The sequence below is a fragment of the Coregonus lavaretus genome (assembly GCF_964263955.1).
Source record: "Coregonus lavaretus genome assembly, chromosome: 38".
Classification (NCBI taxonomy): domain Eukaryota; kingdom Metazoa; phylum Chordata; class Actinopteri; order Salmoniformes; family Salmonidae; genus Coregonus; species Coregonus lavaretus.
In genome coordinates, this window is record NC_140025.1 from 4,987,970 (window position 1) to 5,009,899 (window position 21,930).

The window sequence follows — 21,930 nt, forward strand, 5'->3', positions numbered from 1 at the left end:
AAACACCACTTTAAATTTCATAATATCTGTTGATTAAACAATTATTTGTAAGGTGCATACAGTGTGCAGTATTCCGGTGGTCCCAGCGAATTACCATACAAATACCTCGGCGTACAAACCGCATGGTGACGTCACATCTATCCTGAATCGTGGGTGGGTGCCACAGAAGTCAATTGCACGGTAGCTGGGTAGATTTTGGACAGGCAAGGCACATACATAAATAATAATACTGACATTCGCCAATGCATGGAATATTGTTTAAATAATTTCTAACGGATGAACAAGACATTTAGTCTTAGCGACACTGTGTGTAAAATGAAGCTGTCGCGATCGTATGGAAAATGGATTCCTAACCGACGTATACCCTGAGCAGTATTGGTACATCATCAACATCTGGCGGGTAAGGAATCGCACTAGCTCGTGCCTCGTAAGTAAGCAGCTGTTGCAGAATTGTAAATGCATGATTCTATCATTTCAACCTAGGTAGTGTCGGATGTTTCACCTTCTCAATATCCACTTGCGCCGTGTACATTTTCTCTTGCATGTTCATACTTCAAACACGGTGCTTTTGTTTGTTACAATGTATATATCATGGGTTTATAGCTTCAGTGTATCATCATACTATCATGCTGACCGCAGTCCATTTTCATTGAACTGGCTGCACCAATACCCTCATGTAATGCAGAAGTATCTTGCATTGGAAAGCTGTCATACCATTGACAGTGGCTTCTAGTTGAAGTGCTGTGCAGTGCTTCTCAGCCTGTCACATTGGTGGTAGTGCATGCATTGCCAATAGGTAGAAAAATGACATAGCAAGCAATTGGGCCTTCCATGCACTGCAATCCTTGTTTGGTTTTAGTGCTGGACAGTAACATATTGTTTGTGTAATGTGTACTGGGCATGTCTCCAAAGGGCAGAGAGGGTGGAGGATGCCATCCCCGGAGCAACGGGCAGCGGAGATGGGGGAGGAGGGGGAAGGTGAAAGGTCTGTGGCGGCCAGAGAGGGACCGAGCGGGCACAGCCAAGCAGACACCACCACCAACAACCTACTGGCCTCCGTCAAAGAACAGGTATGTTTAGTTCGCTCTTTTTCTCCTCTCGTTCTCTCGCTCCCTCTCTCTCTCGCAGTAGGTATGCCTCTCCCCATCTCGTTCTAGTTCTATGAGTCTCTTTCCCTCTCCATCTCTCTTTTTATATCACCCCCTCCCTTCCCGTTTCCCTTCTGCTGTTATGTTATGCATTTAGAGATGCTAGAATGCACAAGGAGATTACCTCCTTTGATCAAGCAGTGTTTTCTGAGACTGTCGCTCAATCAGAATTGTGGGAAAGCAGGGTATTTACAGATAAATGATTTACAGATTTACAGTGTAGGCTACCTCACAATGTCACACAATATTCCAGACGTTTAATCAAACCCGTCATAAAACTGTAAATTAATATTTTTCATTTTCGTCTTATTCTGAAAGCTGGAACTGTCTTCCTGATGAGATTTTCAAGATCTTCTTGTATTTTTTATATTAAAAAATGAATATTTTTTCTTCTTTTTTTTTTTTACGTAGACTGTATTGCTGCATAAATATGGCAATGCTGTTTTGATGGAATTCGACCCCTAAAGCTTTAGGCTGAGTGTTTTCTAATGGGTTTCTCTCTTTTGAATTCTGTCAAATTTTGTAAAGAGTCAGCAGAAGTGTGGAGGTCAGCTAACTGTAGTAGTATGATGAGCCGCAGTAATAATCTGTACAAAATCAGCATTTTCATAGTGAATAGTGATAGGAGTCCATCAGTTGCTGTAGCAAACAGTATGCTGAGTGGGCAAACCCAGTGCCATGTTAGTGTCAAAAGTCCCAAGACAATAAGACATTCTAGTAAGAATGAAGTCTTATCCATAGAAATAGAATGACGGTTTTCTTGTTGTCACGGAATATTTGGTACCAGTATGTAGGATGGACACTGTGCCCCGCTGGTTTAGTTTTCCTGGAATGGTCCATCCCATCTCTATCCTAATCTAGATCTGGAGGTGGAGTTAAAGCACTAGGCCTAGCGTGTATTTCACTGAGGTCCCTAATGCACTGCAAACTGTTGAAGTTAGACAGCTGTCAGGGAGTGTATGTGGGTTGCTGGGTTTTCCCCCTTGTATTTATTGTGTGTGTGTTTACGCCCTGTGTGTGTTTGCTTGTGTGATGTGCTTGGTTGAGCCCAGTAATTCTCTGGTGTGAGTGAGTGTGTGCACTGTGTGTGTGTGCACTGTGTGTGTGTTGCACTCACTCACTCTGTCTTTGGCTGACTTTCCTGTGTGATTGCAGGATTACAGTGTGTCATCTGGTTCTCTCTAGTAGTGTGTGTAGACAGGATCTAAACTCTGGGGTCGACGCCATTTACCAGACAGAGACACTTTGTGTTTGTGACCCCCTGACAATGGGCAGTCAGTCAGTGACCCCTCCAGTTCACCAGTCAGCTGGTACAGTACTAGACACAACCTGGCACTGCTTGGCATGGGAGGAGGGATCATTGGCAGGACCCCATCCTGATAAGAGCCCATCCTGTTCAAGCTGGTGGCTGGCTGCCACTGTGGCACTGACTGCTTCCAAGTGATGACGCTTAATCATTTAGCGGTTAGTCTCACCTCATGGCCTATAAAGTCTGCATAGTCTATATACTCATTTTAGACATTTGTAGCCCTGAAGGGTTTTTAATTGACTTCTTATAATAATGTTCACTTGTAACAAACACATTAAGAAACACATGACCCGTCCCTGTTCAGTATGAAATCGGACTGATGTTTCTGGGTAGCTCTGACCTTAATGCCACAAAGCCTCTTTTGTTGACTTATTCATTTGGACCATAAATATTTTACAGGTCAAACGTCAAAATGCTCTAAAATCGACCTAGAGCGAGCATGCCAAAGGCTGTGTACCTTGGTTATTGTTAACACAATGGAAGTTGTTGTCAGTGAAAGAAAATGTCATTCGGCGAGTATGATTCTACCATTTGTCCCTTCTGTGTTGCCGTAGGAGCTCCAGTTTGAGCGTCTGACCCGGGAGCTGGAGGAGGAGCGTCAGATCGTCGCCAGTCAACTGGAGAGGTGCATGCTGGGAGCTGAGTCGCCTGGCGATGATGATGATGCCAGTAGCAGGTACACACACACACACACACACACACACACACACACACACTTACACACACACACACACACACACACACACACACAGAGAGAGAGCACTGACCCTGTTTCTCTATCAGCATGTCACCTACATGGAGCTACTGATGATAAGTAGCTACAGTAATGCCTTTATCCAAGCTCACTGAACGCACAACATGCAACACACACACGTACACAAACACACACACACACAAATACACACACAGGATTAAATTGTAAACTGTCATGTTGATCTAACTCTCATCTCCTCTCCATCCCTGTCCTGCCCCATCCCTTCCCTCCATTATTTGACTACCTTCTCTCCTTTACAGTGACTCATCAGAGAAGTCCTTTGCTTGGAGATCCACAGGTACAGCTTCTCCCATATTCAAATCATATTGACCCCTATTGAAATCCTATTGTAAAGACACCCATAGGGTTGCCCAAAGGTAGCACAAGTACAAAGGTATGTAACGAGTGCTATCATAAACTGCTTTTGAGATAAGCTACGTTTGAACCACAGGAGGCTGCTGAGGGGAGAATGGCTCATAATAAGGAACAGAGCAAATGGAATGGCATCAAACACCTGGAAACCATGTGTTTGATGTATTTGATACCATTCCACCAATTCCACTCTAGTCATTACCACGAGTCCGTTCTCCACAATTAAGGTGCCACCAACCTCCTGTGAGGACGGTTGACGTGACGCCATCTTGTTTTCCTCAGTAGATGTGTCTGGTACGGGAGAGCACCGGGCTGCTGTAATGGACAGCTCTCATCAGTCACCCTCCCGTCTCTTCAGAGCTGATCAGGGTCACGGGTCACTCTACCTCCCTGAACCGGAGAGGGCATCCCTGCATGACAGTGAGGGTCTGTTACTTCCTGCATCCTCTTTTTCATCTGACTTTTTCTTCTTCTTGTTTTGCAGTTTAGATTTAGCATGGAGAATATAGAATGTTTAGGGCTAGATGGAAACTGCTGGGCAGAATTTTTTTTTAACTCAAAAGGAATGATTTGACATCAAAAAGCGGAAAATGTTTTGAAAGTGAAAAGGCAGAAATGCTTTGAAAAAAAAAAGAAAAACTGAAAATGCTTTGAAATAAAAAAGCAGAAACTTATTTGAAATAAAACGTAGCTGTGGAATAACATCAAAGTATACCAGGTACTGCGACACAACATACAGTATATAACGTAGTTATGGTTTACTTATTAAATATTAAGACAACATTTACAACTAATGTAACAACAGACTTCATTTGGCCATATTATGCACAATAAACAGTATATCATCCTAAGCGGGCACATTCTATAACTTAATGACAATATTTATTTAAATGGAAACGTATATTTTACATACCATGGCATGCTGTATTGATTATGAATGTATCGATTGCATAAATGCTCATTCACTGTGTAGCCTAGTTCTGAAATAGACATAAAGATCAATAAGGCAATCCATCATTCAAACGTAATTCTGTCCTCTGCTTCCTCTCCACCCTCCCTCCCCTCTCTCTCCTCTTCTCTCTCCTACATCCCCCCTCTCCTCCCCTACCCTCTCACAGGATCTGTGGCCCATATGACGTCATATGCAGATAGTGGATACCAGGACAGTAGCATGAGTTACTACAGTGTGAGCAGAGAGAATGTGGTTCTGTCAGAGCCCAGACACGTGCTGTCAGGCAGCGGCCCCAGGGGAAGCCCCGGTCACGGCAGGAGCTCCCGGGCAGAGGGACAGGCCTCTGCACAGGTAGCTAATGTACACTAACCCAACTCTACTGTGTAGAGACGGACAAAATCTTTACATTTTACATTTTAGTCATTTAGCAGACGCTCTTATCCAGAGCGACTTACAGTTAGTGAGTGCATACATTTTCATACTGGCCCCCCGTGGGAATCAAACCCACAACCCTGGCGTTGGAAGCGCCATGCTCTACCAACTGAGCTACAGGGGCCCTATTTATATGCCAACATATATATCTATATATATGATATAACCTTTTAAATGCCTGCCTATTTATATAATATCATAGTTAACCTACTCAAACTGTATATAACGCAAGGTTAAAGATCCATATGTATCAAGGACTGAATTGGCTTTCCTGTGTGTCGTGCCTTGTCCATATCTCTCCCCCACTCTCTGACATCCGGTATCTCTCCCCCACTCACCCTACTCCCTCCTATCCCAGGCCTCAGCGTCAGGGCGGGTGATGAGGAGGATGGGCTCCCTCCCCTCCCGCGGCCAGTCTCCTGTGTGTGGTGTGGGGGGTGCCGTGTCCCCGTCCCGGGTCTCTCTCCGCACCTCCCAGGGCGGCAGCGCCTACGGCTCACCCATACTCACCGAGCCCAAACCCCTCGCCAGCATCTTCCCCGGGACCACCATGCCCCCCTCCTCCCCGCCTGGTCCAGGCACCACCCCCTCCTTCCAGCGCGCCACCTCTCCCTACTCCCCCACCCACCAGAGGAACGGGAACGGCGACTCCCCTCTCCGGACCAGCCCCCGTCCAGGCAGCGCCAGTCATGCCACCTCACCTCACCAGGCGACGGGTAGTATCTCCGGGTGCCTGGGGTCTACTCTGTCTCTGGTGGAGGGGAGGGGGCTGTCTGGCTCTCCTCTGAGGTCCTGTATGACGGCTGTTCCCCAGCACTACGGCTCCACACTGCCCCGCCAGGGGGCTCAGACCCAGGCTCTCCACTACGGACATGACGCCTACGGGCTCTATGAGAGGACCGCGCTGCCCCTGTCACGCCCTGACAGCCTCACTGGTTAGTCATACAGCAGGACTCAAAACGCACACAGACACACACATGCACACACGTTCACGCATACACACAGACACACACACGCACTTAAAGCTGGAATCCTTAATTAAAACAATAACAAAGCAGTCACCCCGCCTTAGCTTTGGTAACAATAGGGATAGGCCTGGATAACTTTAACCACTCTCAAATTCAAAGCAAGCGCTATGTATGCAAGGACTGACGATCCATCAGAATAATAGTTTTAACCATGTTTTAAGGCTATACAGCAGGGATCATCAACTAGATTCAGCCGCGGGATGATTTTTTCTTGAGCGGATGGTCAGCGGGCCGGAACATAATGACAAATAATTTTTAGACTGCAAATTGACCGCAAGAAGCCCAAACAGATCTAATATTTGACTAAAACCTAATCATTTCAAACCTTGCTTACATTTATATGCAATCACATATACAGTATCTCTGTTATGCGTCGGAATACTTTGGAACTGATTTAAAATCAAATCCCCGGTGGGCCGCCAGTTGGGGAACCCTGCTATACAGTGTTTATTTACATTTACTTTGTTTACAAACATTGGAGCATAACAAGCTTATATTTTGGGGTCTAAAACAATTGAACTAAGTTCATGAGGCATTTATTTAAGTTGTATTCTTCAAGAATCAATGGGTATATACAGTATCATGTATTTATTATGAATGTAATTTAAGTCCAAAAATGGATGTAGCAAGTAAGGATTTATGCTGGTTAAAGGGTAGGAAAAATATACTTGAAAAGGGTCAAACGGAACCAGGCTCTCTTCTGATTTACGTGCAGAGAACTTGTCTTTCTGAATCGATTCAGCTTTGTAGAGGTCCATTGGTTTCTGTGTGAAAGGGATGATATGATCTAAATACTAGATCTGTAGTGTTGGTGACAGAGAGATGTGTTTGTCCTGTATCCTGATCCATCCTGCAGCGCATCATATCAATGAGCCTAGCCTACTGACCCACATAGCCCTGTTTTATAAATCCCTTGTTCAAAGGTTAACCATAGGGCTCTGGGCAAAAGTAGTGCACTATATAGGGAATAGGGTGCCATTTGAGGCATAACCAGAGTCATTCAGAGCACTGCTCTGCTCTGCGGGTAATGTTTGGTAAAACATGACAAAGCAGCATGGATTGGTTTCCATCTATTTTACAGGGCCAAACGAAAGGAGCCTATTGGCAAAGTGAATCAAGTGCGCCCTGGAGAACCATAAAGCGTTGCCTTTTACAGCTCGTTACACTGAAGCAGAGTGATGCAGGGGATTCTTGTTGGCCGTAGGCCTTTACTGCACAGTATATCTCAATAGGTTGAGCTTTCAAAAGAGGTTCAACAATAGACTGCAACCATCCAAGATGCACTCTTATATTGGTGTGGTCACTTCAACCAGCATTATATTTGGGACAAATCATTCGCTAAACCCTAAACCTTATCTAAATCCTATAATGAATAATGGGGCGATTGAACATGTACAGGAGACTAAACTGCTTGGTGTAACCCTAGATTGTAAACTGTCATGGTCAAAACATATTGATGCAACGTTAGCTAAGATTGGGAGAGGTCTGTCTGTGATAAAGCTCTGCTCTGTTTTCTTGACATCACAATCAACTAAACAAGTCCTACAGGCCATAGTTTCATCACACCTGGACTACTGCCCAGATAGATGGTCAAGTGCAGCAAAGAAGGACATAGGCAAATTACAGTTGGCCCAGAACAGAGCAGCACGGCTGGCCCTTAAATGTACATGGAGGGCTAGTATCAAGAACGCATGTCAATCTATCCTGGCTCAAAGTAGAGGAGAGATTGACTGCATCACTACTAGTCTTTGTGAGAGGTATTGACGTGTTGAAAGCACCGAACTGTCTGTTCAAACAGCTAACACAAAGCTCAGACACCCATACATACCCCACAAGACATGCCACCAGGGTTCTCTTCACATTCCCCAAGTCCAGAACACTCTGGGAAACGCACAGTACTACATAGAACCATGACTACATAGAACTCTCTTCCACATCAGGTAACTCAAGCTAGCAGTAAAATCAGATAAAAAAAACGGATAAAACACCACCCGACGGCACAACGCAGACTGTGAAGAGACACGCACTCTACACACACACATTGTAATTGTGGATTTTATATTGTAAATGTGTAATATTAGAGTAATAATGTCTTGTATGTTGTATTGATTTATTTATGATGTAGGCTGTTTTGTTGTGATGTAACTGTTTTAACCCTGTTTTGACCCCAGGAAGAGTAGCTTCCTGATAAATGCTAAATACTAAACCACTTACATCAACCTCAACCATGAACATAGATCTACTTTCACACTGTATAGCAGCCTACAATTAATCATTCACAACCAACATACAACACAACTGATTACAGATTGTAATATTATTTTTGATTTAAGGGTTGATGAAGAATTTCACCACGTTTCTCCACATTCCATCACCAACAACATTGTCCTCAAAGCCCATCTTGACAGCTGACACAGTGTAAATAATGTAAAGCCAATTAATGTTCCCCTGCTGCGTGTGTGTCCAGGTCTGCACAGCTCCTACGCCACTCACCACAGCCCACTGGACCAGGATATGAGGATGGCCATGTCTCCTGACTGCCACATCACGCCTGTCTACGACGACAGAGCCTTCCACAGCCCCCTGTATCACAGCCCCACCCACACCCACCACGGATCACACAGCGCTATCTACAGGACACTCACAGGTACTGCAACACACTACCAGCAGACACAACTACACATGGCTAGGGCCATTGGGACCAGAGTCTTGCACAGGGTGTTATAACTAGTTTGTAATCTACAGTCAACACGATATTCATATGTGGGCTGTCTTTTCTAAGACACATCTTTGGAGATGCAGTTATACAGACTCAAAGCGGAGAGGTGTGTGTGTGTGTGTGTGTGTGTCTAGGCTACGCCCCATCCTGAATGTATCCGTGTCTTTGTATTCCCAGGTGCGGCAAACCTTCAGCGGACCCTCCAGAGGACCACAAGTCATTGCAGCACCCTGGCGTACCAAAGAAGCAGCTATGGGCTGAACACCGCAGGGTCATACGCAGACCCCTACAGGGTCTCCCAGCAGGGACAGGGGCCCAATGAGAACTCTTTCTCCAGGCACTCTGGTCTGGTTGACAGGGCTGCCACAAGGTCCCCCTCCATAGACAGTATAGAGAAGGACCCTAGGTACAAATACACGACGCACCATCACACACACACTCACACACACGTCGAGCCACGCGATGATTACATCCTGACATGTTATTTATGAATTCAGATCAAAGTTTATTGTTCATGTCCGCAGGACACAGGGTGTAAACGGTACAGTAAAAAAAATACACAATAAGTAATAAAAAATAAGAAAAATAGTAATGTTTGTAAATATATACTGTACACAATAAGAATAAACAGTATAGATTATGAAATGTGAGTTTTATTGATGTGTCATTGATGATGGAAGCGATATATTGAAAATTGCTTTTAGACTCACTTTCTCTCCCTCTCTCCCCATCTCTCTCCCTCTATCTCTCTCTCCCTCCCCCATCTCTCTCCCTCTATCTCTTTCTCTCCCTCTCATCTCTCTCCTTCTCTCTCTCCCTCCCCACCCTCTGTAGGGAGTTTTCATGGCGTGACCCCGCGCTTCCTGAGGTGATCCGCATGCTGCAGCATCACTTCCCCTCTGTCCAGGCCAACGCTGCAGCCTACCTCCAGCACCTGTGTTACGGAGACAACCGCATCAAAGTGGAGGTAACATGATGCCTGATCAAACAGTCCTTCCCTAGAGAGGATTTGAAAGCACAAACATATAGCCCTTTTTTGCAGTCAAATGACCAAATCTCCCTCTAGTGCCCTCATGGGTGGAATGTTATTACTTTTTTTCAAACGGTATTGTTATATTTCAGTCTTCTGTGATGTATATAAAGTGTAATATTGGTATGCAAACTCAAAGTGTAATACATTTCAACTCTATATCTGACATGGTACAGTTGACTTCTTTTTTTAAAGCCCATAACCATGTGTATGAGGTGTATACTTTTGTTTAAAAGTAGATTTGTTTAAGACTACCAAGAATCACTCTGTGTGACCCTGATTTAGCCCACTGCAGTAAAAGGTGAATTAATATAAAGGATAGTGTTAAAAACATGAATATAAACTGGGTGGTTTGAGCCCTGAATGCTATGCTGATTGGCTGAAAGCTCTGGTATATCAGACCGTATACCACTAGTATGACCATTTATTTTTACTGTTCTAATTACGTTGGTAACCAGTTTATAATAGCAATAAGGCACCTCAGTGTGTTTGTGGTATATTGCCAATATACCACGGCTAAGGGCTGTATCCAGGCACTCTACATTGCGTCGTGCTTAAGAACAGCCCTTAGACGTGGTATATTGGCCATATACCACACCCCATCGGGCCTTATTGCTTAAATAACAGTGTTATTGATTACACCTTTTTGGTTTTGTCAGCTCCAGGTGTGTGTGACCTTGACCCTCTTCTAACAGGTGTGTCACCTGGGAGGTATCCAGCACCTAGTGGACCTGCTGGACCACAAGGCTGTGGAGGTGCAGAAGAGTGCCTGCGGAGCCCTGAGGAACCTGGTTTATGGCAAAGCTACAGACGACAACAAGGTGGCCCTGAGGAACTCTGGTGGCATCCCCGCTCTGCTCAGACTGCTGAGGAAGACCACCGACAACGAAGTCAGGGAGCTGGTCACTGGTACGTCTCTCTGCCTCATTGTCTGTCTGTCTGTCTGTCTCCTTTTTTTGTTTGTTTTAGCTGTCTGCCTGTTTTTATGACTGTCTAGATCAGGGGTATTCAACTCTTACCCTACGAAGTCCGGAGCCTGCTGGTTTTCTGTTCTACCTGATCATTAATTGCACCCACCTGGTGTCCCAGGTCTGAATCAGTCCCTGATTAGAGGGGAACAATGAAACAACTTAGTGTAACTGGCTTTGAGGTCCAGAGTTGAGTTTGAGGGGTCTAGATCTATATATATGCTTGCTTGCTGATACAGTATTTCTTGCCTATCTCTGCATTATCAAGTGAGGGATGACAGGATACAACCTTATGGCCGCGCCTCAGCACGTGTTTTCTGCTCACTACATCCGTGCCTATCCCCCGTTACCACTAGGGGTGCTGTGGAACCTGTCGTCGTGCGACGCGGTCAAGATGACCATCATCAGGGACGCTCTGAGAACCCTGACCAACACTGTGGTCATCCCCCACTCCGGCTGGAGCAGCGCCAACTACCGAGAGGAGACCAAGCTCAAGTTCCACTCCTCTCTCCTGCTGCGCAACACCACCGGCTGCCTCAGGTGAGGAGTGAGGAAGTCATCCCTGTAAGATCCGATGACTGTAAATCGCTTTGGATTAAAGCGTCTGCTAAATGGCTTTCTTCTTCTGTGTGTGTGTGTGTGTTCATGTGGCTGTAAACCTGTATGTATTGTCTATGTGGTTGTATTGTTGACCTGTCTGCTGTGTTTTGCCACAGGAACCTAAGTTCAGCAGGAGAGGAGGCCAGGGGTCAGCTGAGGGGTTGTGAGGGCCTGGTGGATTCCCTTCTCTATGTCCTCAAGGCCTGTGTTCACACCTCTGACTTCGACAGCAAGGTGGGCTTACTATAAGAGTAGTACATTTAGGCTAGTCCAGAAACAATGACATGCACCTCACCTGCCTGAACCCCCTCTACTTTATCCAGAATTAGACCAGCCATCTTCACTCAGTTTCTGCCCATCCATCTCTGCTATCCCAACTTAAACTTCCTGATTTTACCCCCTTTGTGTGTGTATATGTGTGTGTGTGTGTGTATTGTGTGCGTCACTGAAATGCTTCCCCCTCCTCTCCCAGATTGTGGAGAACTGTGTGTGTACTCTGAGGAACCTGTCCTACCGTCTGGAGATAGAGATGCCCTCGTCTTGCCTGCTGGGGACTCAGGAGCTGGATGCCCTGCTGGGCTACGGGTCCCCCGGTAAGGACCTAGACTACCTCTGCTGGGGCAAGAAGAGGAAGAAGAAGAGGAGTTGGCTGGATGATAAGGTGTGTATAGTATGGGGTTATCCACTTTCCTTGGCTGAGTCACACTTCGACACCTATGATAAAGGCGCCTGGAAATGTGTTAGAATTAACACATAACAATAGCTAAGACACATCGCTGATACGTTCTCTCAAAGTTCCTTCCCTTCTATGGTGTTTCTCCTCCAAGATTTGATTAGAACTGACTGACTATCTCGCTCAGCCTCTTGCTTTTCATTATGTTTTCAGTGGGACGGCGTTGGGCCCATCCCGGGGTTTGGTAAGCCTCCGCGGGGGGCAGAGATGCTGTGGCACCCGGCCGTGGTGAAGCCCTACCTCAGCCTGCTGGCAGAGAGCTCCAACCCTGCCACCCTGGAGGGCTCCGCCGGATCCCTTCAGAACCTCTCCGCTGGAAACTGGAAGGTGCACAACTTTTTTTCATTGTAACCTTTGTTTATACAGGTTAGTCTCATTAAGATATCTGATTGAGTCTCATTGAGATAAAATCTATTTCGCAAGAGACCAACAACCCACACGACACATTTACATTACATTTTAGTCATTTAGCAGACGCTCTTATCCAGAGCGACTTACAGGAGCAATTAGGGTTAAGTGCCTTGCTCAAGGGCACATTTACGTCATTTAGCAGACGCTCTTATCCAGAGCGACTCACAAATTGGTGCATTCACCCTATAGCCAGTGGGATAACCACTTTACAATTTTGGGGGGGGGTAGAAGGATTACTTTATCGTCGTGAGGGAGCTTGTTCCACCATTGGGGTGCCAGAGCAGCGAACAGTTTTGACTGGGCTGAGCGGGAACTATGCTTCCGCAGAGGAAGGGGAGCCAGCAGGCCAGAGGTGGATGAACGCAATGCCCTCGTTTGGGTGTAGGGACTGATCAGAGCCCGAAGGTACAGAGGTGCCGTTCCCCTCACTGCTCCATAGGCAAGCACCATGGTCTTGTAACGGATGCGAGCTTCAACTGGAAGCCAGTGGAGTGTGCGGAGGAGGGGGGTGACGTGAGAGAACTTGGGAAGGTTGAACACCAGACGGGCTGCGGCGTTCTGGATGAGTTGTAGGGGTTTAATGGCACAGGCAGGGAGGCCAGCCAACAGCGAGTTGCAGTAATCCAGACGGGAGATGACAAGTGCCTGGATTAGGACCTGTGCCGCTTCCTGTGTAAGGCAGGGTCGTACTCTCCGAATGTTGTAGAGCATGAACCTGCAGGAGCGGGTCACCGCCTTGATGTTAGCGGAGAACGACAGGGTGTTGTCCAGGGTCACGCCAAGGCTCTTCGCACTCTGGGAGGAGGACACAACGGAGTTGTCAACCGTGATGGCGAGATCATGGAACGGGCAGTCCTTCCCCGGGAGGAAGAGCAGCTCCGTCTTACCAGGGTTCAGCTTGAGGTGGTGATCCGTCATCCATACTGATATGTCTGCCAGACATGCAGAGATGCGATTCGCCACCTGGTTATCAGAAGGGGGAAAGGAGAAGATTAGTTGTGTATCGTCAGCGTAGCAATGATAGGAGAGGCCATGTGAGGATATGACAGAGCCAAGTGACTTGGTGTATAGGGAGAAAAGGAGAGGGCCTAGAACTGAGCCCTGGGGGACACCAGTGGTGAGAGCACGTGGTGCGGAGACAGCTTCTCGCCACGCCACTTGGTAGGAGCGACCGGTCAGGTAGGACGCAATCCAGGAGTGAGCCGCGCCGGAGATGCCCAGCTCGGAGAGGGTGGAGAGGAGGATCTGATGGTTCACAGTATCAAAGGCAGCAGACAGGTCTAGAAGGACAAGAGCAGAGGAGAGAGAGTTAGCTTTAGCAGTGCGGAGAGCCTCCGTGACACAGAGAAGAGCAGTCTCAGTTGAATGACCAGTCCTGAAACCTGACTGGTTTGGATCAAGAAGGTCATTCTGAGAGAGATAGCAAGAGAGTTGGCTAAAGACGGCACGCTCAATAGTTTTGGAAAGAAAAGAAAGAAGGGATACTGGTCTGTAGTTGTTGACATCAGTGGGATCGAGTGTTGGTTTTTTGAGAAGGGGAGCAACTCTCGCTCTCTTGAAGACGGAAGGGACATGGCCAGCGGTCAAGGATGAGTTGATCAGCGAGGTGAGGTAGGGGAGAAGGTCACCGGAGATGGTCTGGAGAAGAGAGGAGGGGATGGGGTCAAGCGGGCAGGTTGTTGGGCGGCCTGCAGTCACAAGTCGCAGGATTTTATCTGGAGAGAGAGGGGAGAAAGAAGTCAAAGCATAGGGTAGGGCAGTGTGAGTAGGACCAGCAGTGTCATTAGACTTAACAAACGAGGATCGGATGTCGTCAACCTTCTTTTCAAAGTGGTTGACGAAGTCATCCACAGAGAGAGAGGAGGGGGGGGGGGGGGGGGGGGAGGATTCAGGAGGGAGGAATATGTGGCAAAGAGCTTCCTAGGGTTAGAGGCAGATGCTTGGAATTTAGAGTGGTAGAAAGTGGCCTTAGCAGCAGAAACAGATGAAGAAAATGTAGAGAGGAGGGAGTGAAAAGATGCCAGGTCGGCAGGGAGTTTAGTTTTCTTCCATTTCCGCTCCGCTGCCCGGAGCTCTGTTCTGTGAGCTCGCAATGAGTCATCAAGCCACGGAGCTGGAGGGGAGGACCGAGCCGGCCGGGAGGATAGGGGACACAGAGAGTCAAAGGATGCAGAAAGGGAGGAGAGGAGGGTTGAGGAGGCAGAATCAGGAGATTGGAGGGAGAAGGATTGAGCAGAGGGAAGAGATGATAGGATGGAAGAGGAGAGAGTAGTGGGAGAGAGAGAGCGAAGGTTGCGGCGGCGCATTACCATCTGTGTAGGGGCAGAGTGAGTAGTGTTGGAGGAGAGCGAGAGAGAAAAGGAAACAAAGTAGTGGTCGGAGACATGGAGGGGAGTTGCAGTGAGATTAGTAGAAGAGCAGCATCTAGTAAAGATAAGGTCAAGCGTATTGCCTGCCTTGTGAGTAGGGGGGGACGGTGAGAGGGTGAGGTCAAAAGAGGAGAGGAGTGGAAAGAAGGAGGCAGAGAGAAATGAGTCAAATGTGGACATAGGGAGGTTGAAATCCCCCAAAACTGTGAGGGGTGAGCCATCCTCAGGAAAGGAACTTATCAAAGCGTCAAGCTCATTGATGAACTCTCCAAGGGAACCTGGAGGGCGATAGATGACAAGGATATTAAGCTTAAATGGGCTAGTGACTGTGACAGCATGGAATTCAAATGAGGAGATAGACAGGTGGGTTAGGGGAAAAATTGAGAATGTCCACTTGGGAGAGATGAGGATTCCTGTGCCACCACCCCTCTGACCAGATGCTCTCGGGGTATGCGAGAACACATGGTCAGACGAGGAGAGAGCAGTAGGAGTAGCAGTGTTTTCAGTGGTAATCCATGTTTCCGTCAGCGCCAGGAAGTCGAGGGACTGGAGGTTAGCATAGGCTGGGATGAAGTCAGCTTTGTTGGCAGCAGAACGGCAGTTCCAGAGGCTGCCTGAGACCTGGAACTCCAGGTGTGGGGTGCGTGCAGGGACCACCAGGTTAGAGAGGCAGCAGCCACGCGGTGTGAGGCGTTTGTGTAGCCTGTGCAGAGAGGAGAGAACAGGGATAGGCAGAGGCATAGTTGACAGGCTGTAGCAAATGGCTACAATAATGCAGAGGAGATCGGAATGAAATGAACTAAACATCTGGAAGAAGAGAGAGCAGGGCCTCCCTCACCAAAACTTCCACCTCAGAAACTATAATTGTTTCACTGAACCACCCGAACAAAAACTCTCCCAACTTCCACCTTTAGAAATCAGAATTGTTGTGAACCACAGCGGTTCAATGTTTAAAGGAGTAGACTCAACCCACTTTATTCAGCTAGCTAACTATGACACCATAGCTAACTAGCATGCTAGCATCCAATAACACACAGTTTAGCACCAACACTTGGTCACAACAAACCACCAATAGTGTGTTAACACACTAAGCAGATAATTCGTGTCCGTGTCTAGTTCCTTTCATAACGCAGCAATAATTAAACGTTGGCTAGCTTAGCACAAATATATTGTATTTAGCTGCCACAGTACAGCACACAATGGCTACTGTGTTGACTCTGTTCGAAAAACGGCTAGCTAGCTAGCTTCGTGCTACACCGAAGACAATGCCAACCTACAGTAACTACCCACAACAGCCCACGATGCCTAACTATGACACCATAGCTAACTAGCATGCTAGCATCCAATAACACACAGTTTAGCACCAATACTTGGTTACAACAGACTACCAATAGTGTGTTAACACACTAAACAGATCATTCGTGTCCGTGTCTAGTTCCTTTCATAACGCAGCAATAATTAAACGTTGGCTAGCTAGCATAAGTATATTGTATTTAGCTACTACAGTACAGTTAGCTGGTCGTGTTGGCTAGCTAGCAATGGCCACTGTGTTGACTTTGTTTGAAGAACGGCTAGCTAGCTAGCTTCGTGCTAGACCCGGCACCGCCGAAAAACAATGCTAACCTACAGTAACTACCCACAACAGCCCACGATGCCCAACTATGACGCCATAGCTAACTAGCATGCTAGCATCCAATAACACACAGTTTAGCACCAATACTTGGTTACAACAAACTACCAATAGTGTGTTAACACACTAAACAGATAATTCGTGTCCGTGTCTAGTTCCTTTCATAACGCAGCAAAAATTAAACGTTGGCTAGCTAGCACATTAACATTGGAAACAACTCTCCACCGTTGTTAAACGTTACCAGTAGCTACCCGCTAGCTAGCTAGCCTCGTGCTTTCTCCGGGCTCCGCCGTAAACAATACTTACCTACAATAATTACCTACGGAAACCTACAATAACTACCTAAATAAACTACCTACAATACCTAACTACAACTACCTACCTACGATCAAAAACTCTGTTATGTCTGTTATGCTTTGCTTTACACTGTTTATCTGGTATTATTGAAATGTTACATCATGATAACGGGACTGTGATAACATAATGGGACTTCCTGGGTAAATAAAGGTTAAATGAAAATACAATAGAAATCATAATCCCTGTGTGCAGTTTGCGGCCTACATCCGTGCGGCGGTGCGCAAGGAGAAGGGGCTTCCTATCCTGGTGGAGCTGCTGAGGATGGACAACGACAGGGTTGTCTGCTCTGTGGCCACCGCTCTAAGGAACATGGCCCTGGACAGCAGGAACAAGGAACTTATAGGTCAGACACGCACGCACGTGCACATGCGCACCTACACACACACACAGAAACTCTCTCTCTTTCTCACACGCACACACTTATAAGTCCTTCATGTCCCCTGTCTCCCCACTACAGGAAAGTATGCGATGCGGGACCTGGTGAACCGTCTCCCTGGGGGCAGCCCCTCCCTGCTGTCTGATGAGACGGTGGCTTCTGTCTGCTGCACGCTCCACGAAGTCACCAGCAGGAACATGGAGAACGCCAAGGCCCTGGCAGACACGGGGGGCATCGAGAAGCTGGTGGACATCAGTAAGGGCAGGGGGAGGGGGTATTCTATGAAGGTGGTGAAGGCTGCAGCTCAGGTCCTCAACACGCTGTGGCAGTACAGGGACCTGCGCACCCTCTACAAACAGGTCAGATCACTGTGTCTTCGCAAGTCAATGGTTTTGGTATAATCGCTTAACTAATATCAAAAGTTGGAGACTTGGCTCCATTTTACCTTGCAAAACTGAACTGATCTCTGCTTAAAATACCTTAATATCCAGTTTTGCAGAGGTAAAACGTCATTGTCCTGAGAGTAGCTATTATCTCTGTGTTGTAGGACGGATGGCACCACGGTCATTTCATCACTCCTGTGTCCACTCTGGAGAGAGACAGGTACAGGTCTCAACCAACCCTGCCTACTAGCACCTTACAGATGTCCCCCGTGCCCCGCCAATCAGGTGAGAGCACTCAACTATCATGTTCAAACTACTCATTAACACACACCACAATGGACCTTCCCTCCGGGTCTGATTCCTCTCAAGGTTTGTTCCCTGCCACTGTGCTTCTGCTTGCACTTTGAGGTCTAGACCCGGGTTACCACCAGGGGACTTTTCACAGTCCCTGTGTCCAGAACAAATTCAAGGAAACGTACAGTATTATACAGAGCCATGAATGCATGGAACTCCCTTCCATCTTATATAGCTCAAGTGAACAGCAAACCTGGTTTCAAAAAAACTAATAAAGCAACACCTCATGGCACAACGCCTCTCCCCCATGTGACCTACTTGTTGTGTGTACGTACTGACATGTATGTGTAACTGATAGATGCACACACACACACCACATGTTAATGTTTTTAAATGTATGTAAATTGTAAAGTATTTTGTCTGCAATGTCTTTTTCGTTATATGTCAGGCCCCAGTAAGACTAGCTGTCGCCATTGGCGTCGGCTAATGGTGATCCTAATAAATCAAATCAAAATTACTGTAAAGCACTTTCTGACAAGTGGTTTATAAATACAGTGAGGGAAAAAAGTATTTGATCCCCTGCTGATTTTGTACGTTTGCCCACTGACAAAGACATGATCAGTCTATAATTGTAATGGTAGGTTTATTTGAACAGTGAGAGACAGAATAATCCTGAAAAACAGATGTCAAAAATGTTATAAATTGATTTGCATTTTAATGAGGGAAATAAGTATTTGACCCCTCTGCAAAACATGACTTAGTACTTGGTGGCAAAACCCTTGTTGGCAATCACAGAGGTCAGACTTTTCTTGTAGTTGGCCACCAGGTTTGCACACATCTCAGGAGGGATTTTGTCCCACTAATCTTTGCAGATCTTCTCCAAGTCATTAAGGTTTCGAGCCTGACGTTTGGCAACTCGAACCTTCAGCTCCCTCCACAGATTTTCTATGGGATTAAGGTCTGGAGACCACTCCAGGACCTTAATGTGCTTCTTCTTGAGCCACTCCTTTGTTGCCTTGGCCGTGTGTTTTGGGTCATTGTCATGCTGGAATACCCATCCACGACCCATTTTCAATGCCCTGGCTGAGGGAAGGAGGTTATCACCCAATATTTGACGGTACATGGCCCCGTCCATCATCCCTTTGATGTGGTGAAGTTGTCCTGTCCCCTTAGCAGAAAAACACCCCCAAAGCATAATGTTTCCACCTCCATGTTTGACGGTGGGGATGGTGTTCTTGGGGTCATAGGCAGCATTCCTCCTCCTCCAAACACGTCGAGTTGAGTTGATGCCAAAGAGCTCACTTTTGGTCTCATCTGACCACAACACTTTCACGCAGTTCTCCTCTGAATCATTCAGATGTTCATTGGCAAACTTCAGACGGCCCTGTATATGTGCTTTCTTGAGCAGGGGGACCTTGCGGGCGCTGCAGGATGTCAGTCCTTCACGGCGTAGTGTGTTACCAATAGTTTTCTTGGTGACTATGGTCCCAGCTGCCTTGAGATCATTGACAACATCCTCCCGTGTAGTTCTGGGCTGATTCCTCACCGTTCTCATGATCATTGCAACTCCACGTGGTGAGATCTTGCATGGAGCCCCAGGCCGAGGGAGATTGACAGTTCTTTTGTGTTTCTTCCATTTGCGAATAATCGCACCAACTGTTGTCACCTTCTCACCAAGCTGCTTGGCGATGGTCTTGTAGCCCATTCCAGCCTTGTGTAGGTCTACAATCTTGTCCCTGACATCCTTGGAGAGCTCTTTGGTCTTGGCCATGGTGGAGAATTTGGAATCTGATTGATTGATTGCTTCTGTGGACAGGTGTCTTATACAGGTAACAAGCTGAGATTAGGAGCACTCCCTTAAAGAGTGTGCTCCTAATCTCAGCTCGTTACCTGTATAAAAGACACCTGGGAGCCAGAAATCTTTCTGATTGAGAGGGGGTCAAATACTTATTTCCCTCAATAAAATGCAAATCAATTTATAACATTTCTGACATGCGCTTTTCTGGATTTTTTTGTTGTTATTCTGTCTCTCACTGTTCAAATAAACCTACCAATAAAATTATAAACGGATCATTTCTTTGTCAGTGGGCAAACGTACAAAATCAGCAGGGGATTAAATACTTTTTTCCCTCACTGTATAATGTTGTTGATTTGACTGATTGAATGAATGGAAATGTCGCCACCACAGTGCTTCATTTCTGTGTTGACGTTATTGTGTCTTCTCAGGTGGTAGTGCAACCTCCTCTCCTGCCATGTTAGGGATCAGAAGACCCAGCTCTAACTACCAGAGGGCTCAGTCATCTATGCAACTCGATACATATTATGGAGACAACAGTTTACATAAAAACCAGTATACAGGTAAGCCATGAGGAAGATTTTTTTACTCACCAGTAAATTTTTTGTGTACATTTGATATATTTTGAATGTTTCATACACACAGCTTAGTAGAATTGAAGACATGGTTGGATGAAGATATCATTTACTTACATTTTTGGATGTGGTTTTGAGGCAGGTTGTATGAACGGAGTTAACCATGCCTCATGCTTGTATTTTTTTCTTTGTTTTTACTTTCATGGTCAGAAAAGCAAACACCATATTTTATCGGGTCCTATTCCTCACCATCAAGAGAGGACTATCCTAGGTCCCAGGTAAGACAAAAATAAGTTGTGGTTCTGGTGTCTTAAAGGTCCAATGCAGCTGTTTTTATCTCAATGTCAAATCATTTCTGCGTAACAATTAAGTACCTTACTGTGATTGTTTTCAATAAAATGTGTCAAAAAGAGTCGACAATAGCATCTTAGCAAAGAGCAATTTCTCAAGCAAGAATTTTGCTAGGACTGTCTGGGAGTGGTCTGAGTGGGGAAAACTAGCTATTATTGGCAGAGAGGTTTGGAACCCTCTTTTGTATTGGTCTGTTAACGAATTTAGCACCTGGTGACATACCGGGCACTCCAAAACTCCATCCCACCGAAACAGGCTGAAATTTCAGGTGGTCATTCAAACAGCTCTTACACTAAAAGGGCATTATCATAATTTTCACAATTTCACAGTATTATTCCAAACTCAGTGTGGAAATATATATAAAACACAGGAAAATCTCAATTTTGAATGCACTGGGCCTTTAAATTCTCTTTCTGTTACATAAAATAAGATTACACAACCCTGTTGTCCTTCATTGGGTATAGTGGTGCCCACTGAGTCCGCATAGAGCCTTTCTTGTGTTAAAGGGATTAAATGTATCTTAAAAGTTTGTTCTTTCATTGTGTTCAGTGGTGTAGTGCAGGGTAAATCATTTATTTTGGAAGAGGGTTTACCCACCTTTTCTGGAAAAATGCATTGAAAGTATAGGACTGCGGACTGCAATCAGAGATTACCACCTATTATTTTTACCACTACATCACTGATTGTGTGTAATAGTCCCTCTCCTCTCATGTAGGACCCATGTTTGTTGTGTTGAAGGGATTGAGTTTGTCTTAAGAGTTTGTCTTTTGTTTTACCGGCAGGAAGATGTGTTCTACTCCGACGATCCGGATAGGAATACTTACAACAACTACAGAATGTATCTGTCATCACCGCAAGGTTACGGGGAGGAGGAGCCTGGGCCTTACCAGGACGAGCCAGTGGACCTGACCTCCACAGAGAGATACAACACAACCCAATCTAACAGACTGAAATCCAATACCAACACCACTAACTACGTGGACTTCTACTCCACCACGAGGAGGCCTTCTCAGAGGGCTAACCAGTACACTGGATCCCCTGACTCCTGGGTGTAGGGGTGGAGAAACCGTGTAGAAACCATGGACTGACTCATCAGTTTAAGCTACATACTGTATGTGTGTCTGTGTGGGGGAGGAGGTGTTGGTCTATCTGTGTGTGTTTGTGCGTATGTGTGAGATAAAAAGAGAAATGTGAGAGACAGAAAGAACATGAGTGTGTCTGTATGTGTGTGTGTTCATGTGTGTGTGATTCCAGTGGGAAAGACCTTGTTGTTTTCTGGAGTGGTGTACTGTCAGCCAAAGAACTTGTTCTATGATAGGAGAGTTTGTTCTAGTTTTTCTCAGC

General features: G+C 46.2%; 1 protein-coding gene across 1 annotated transcript; it reads left to right on the forward strand.

The window, feature by feature from the left end:
- Positions 1 to 929: 929 nt before the first annotated feature.
- Positions 930 to 21,641, forward strand: LOC311112349 (plakophilin-4-like; the record flags this gene model as incomplete). Its single annotated transcript, XM_084155428.1, has 20 exons — positions 930 to 1,070; positions 3,012 to 3,133; positions 3,472 to 3,509; positions 3,866 to 4,009; positions 4,702 to 4,886; positions 5,326 to 5,902; positions 8,463 to 8,642; positions 8,892 to 9,120; positions 9,549 to 9,681; positions 10,440 to 10,653; positions 11,069 to 11,252; positions 11,429 to 11,546; positions 11,785 to 11,973; positions 12,199 to 12,372; positions 17,005 to 17,155; positions 17,270 to 17,547; positions 17,736 to 17,856; positions 20,092 to 20,223; positions 20,446 to 20,513; positions 21,369 to 21,641. The coding sequence occupies 20 exons, from the start codon at positions 930 to 932 to the stop codon at positions 21,639 to 21,641; spliced, it is 3,651 nt and encodes a 1,216-aa protein (XP_084011554.1).
- Positions 21,642 to 21,930: the final 289 nt, after the last annotated feature.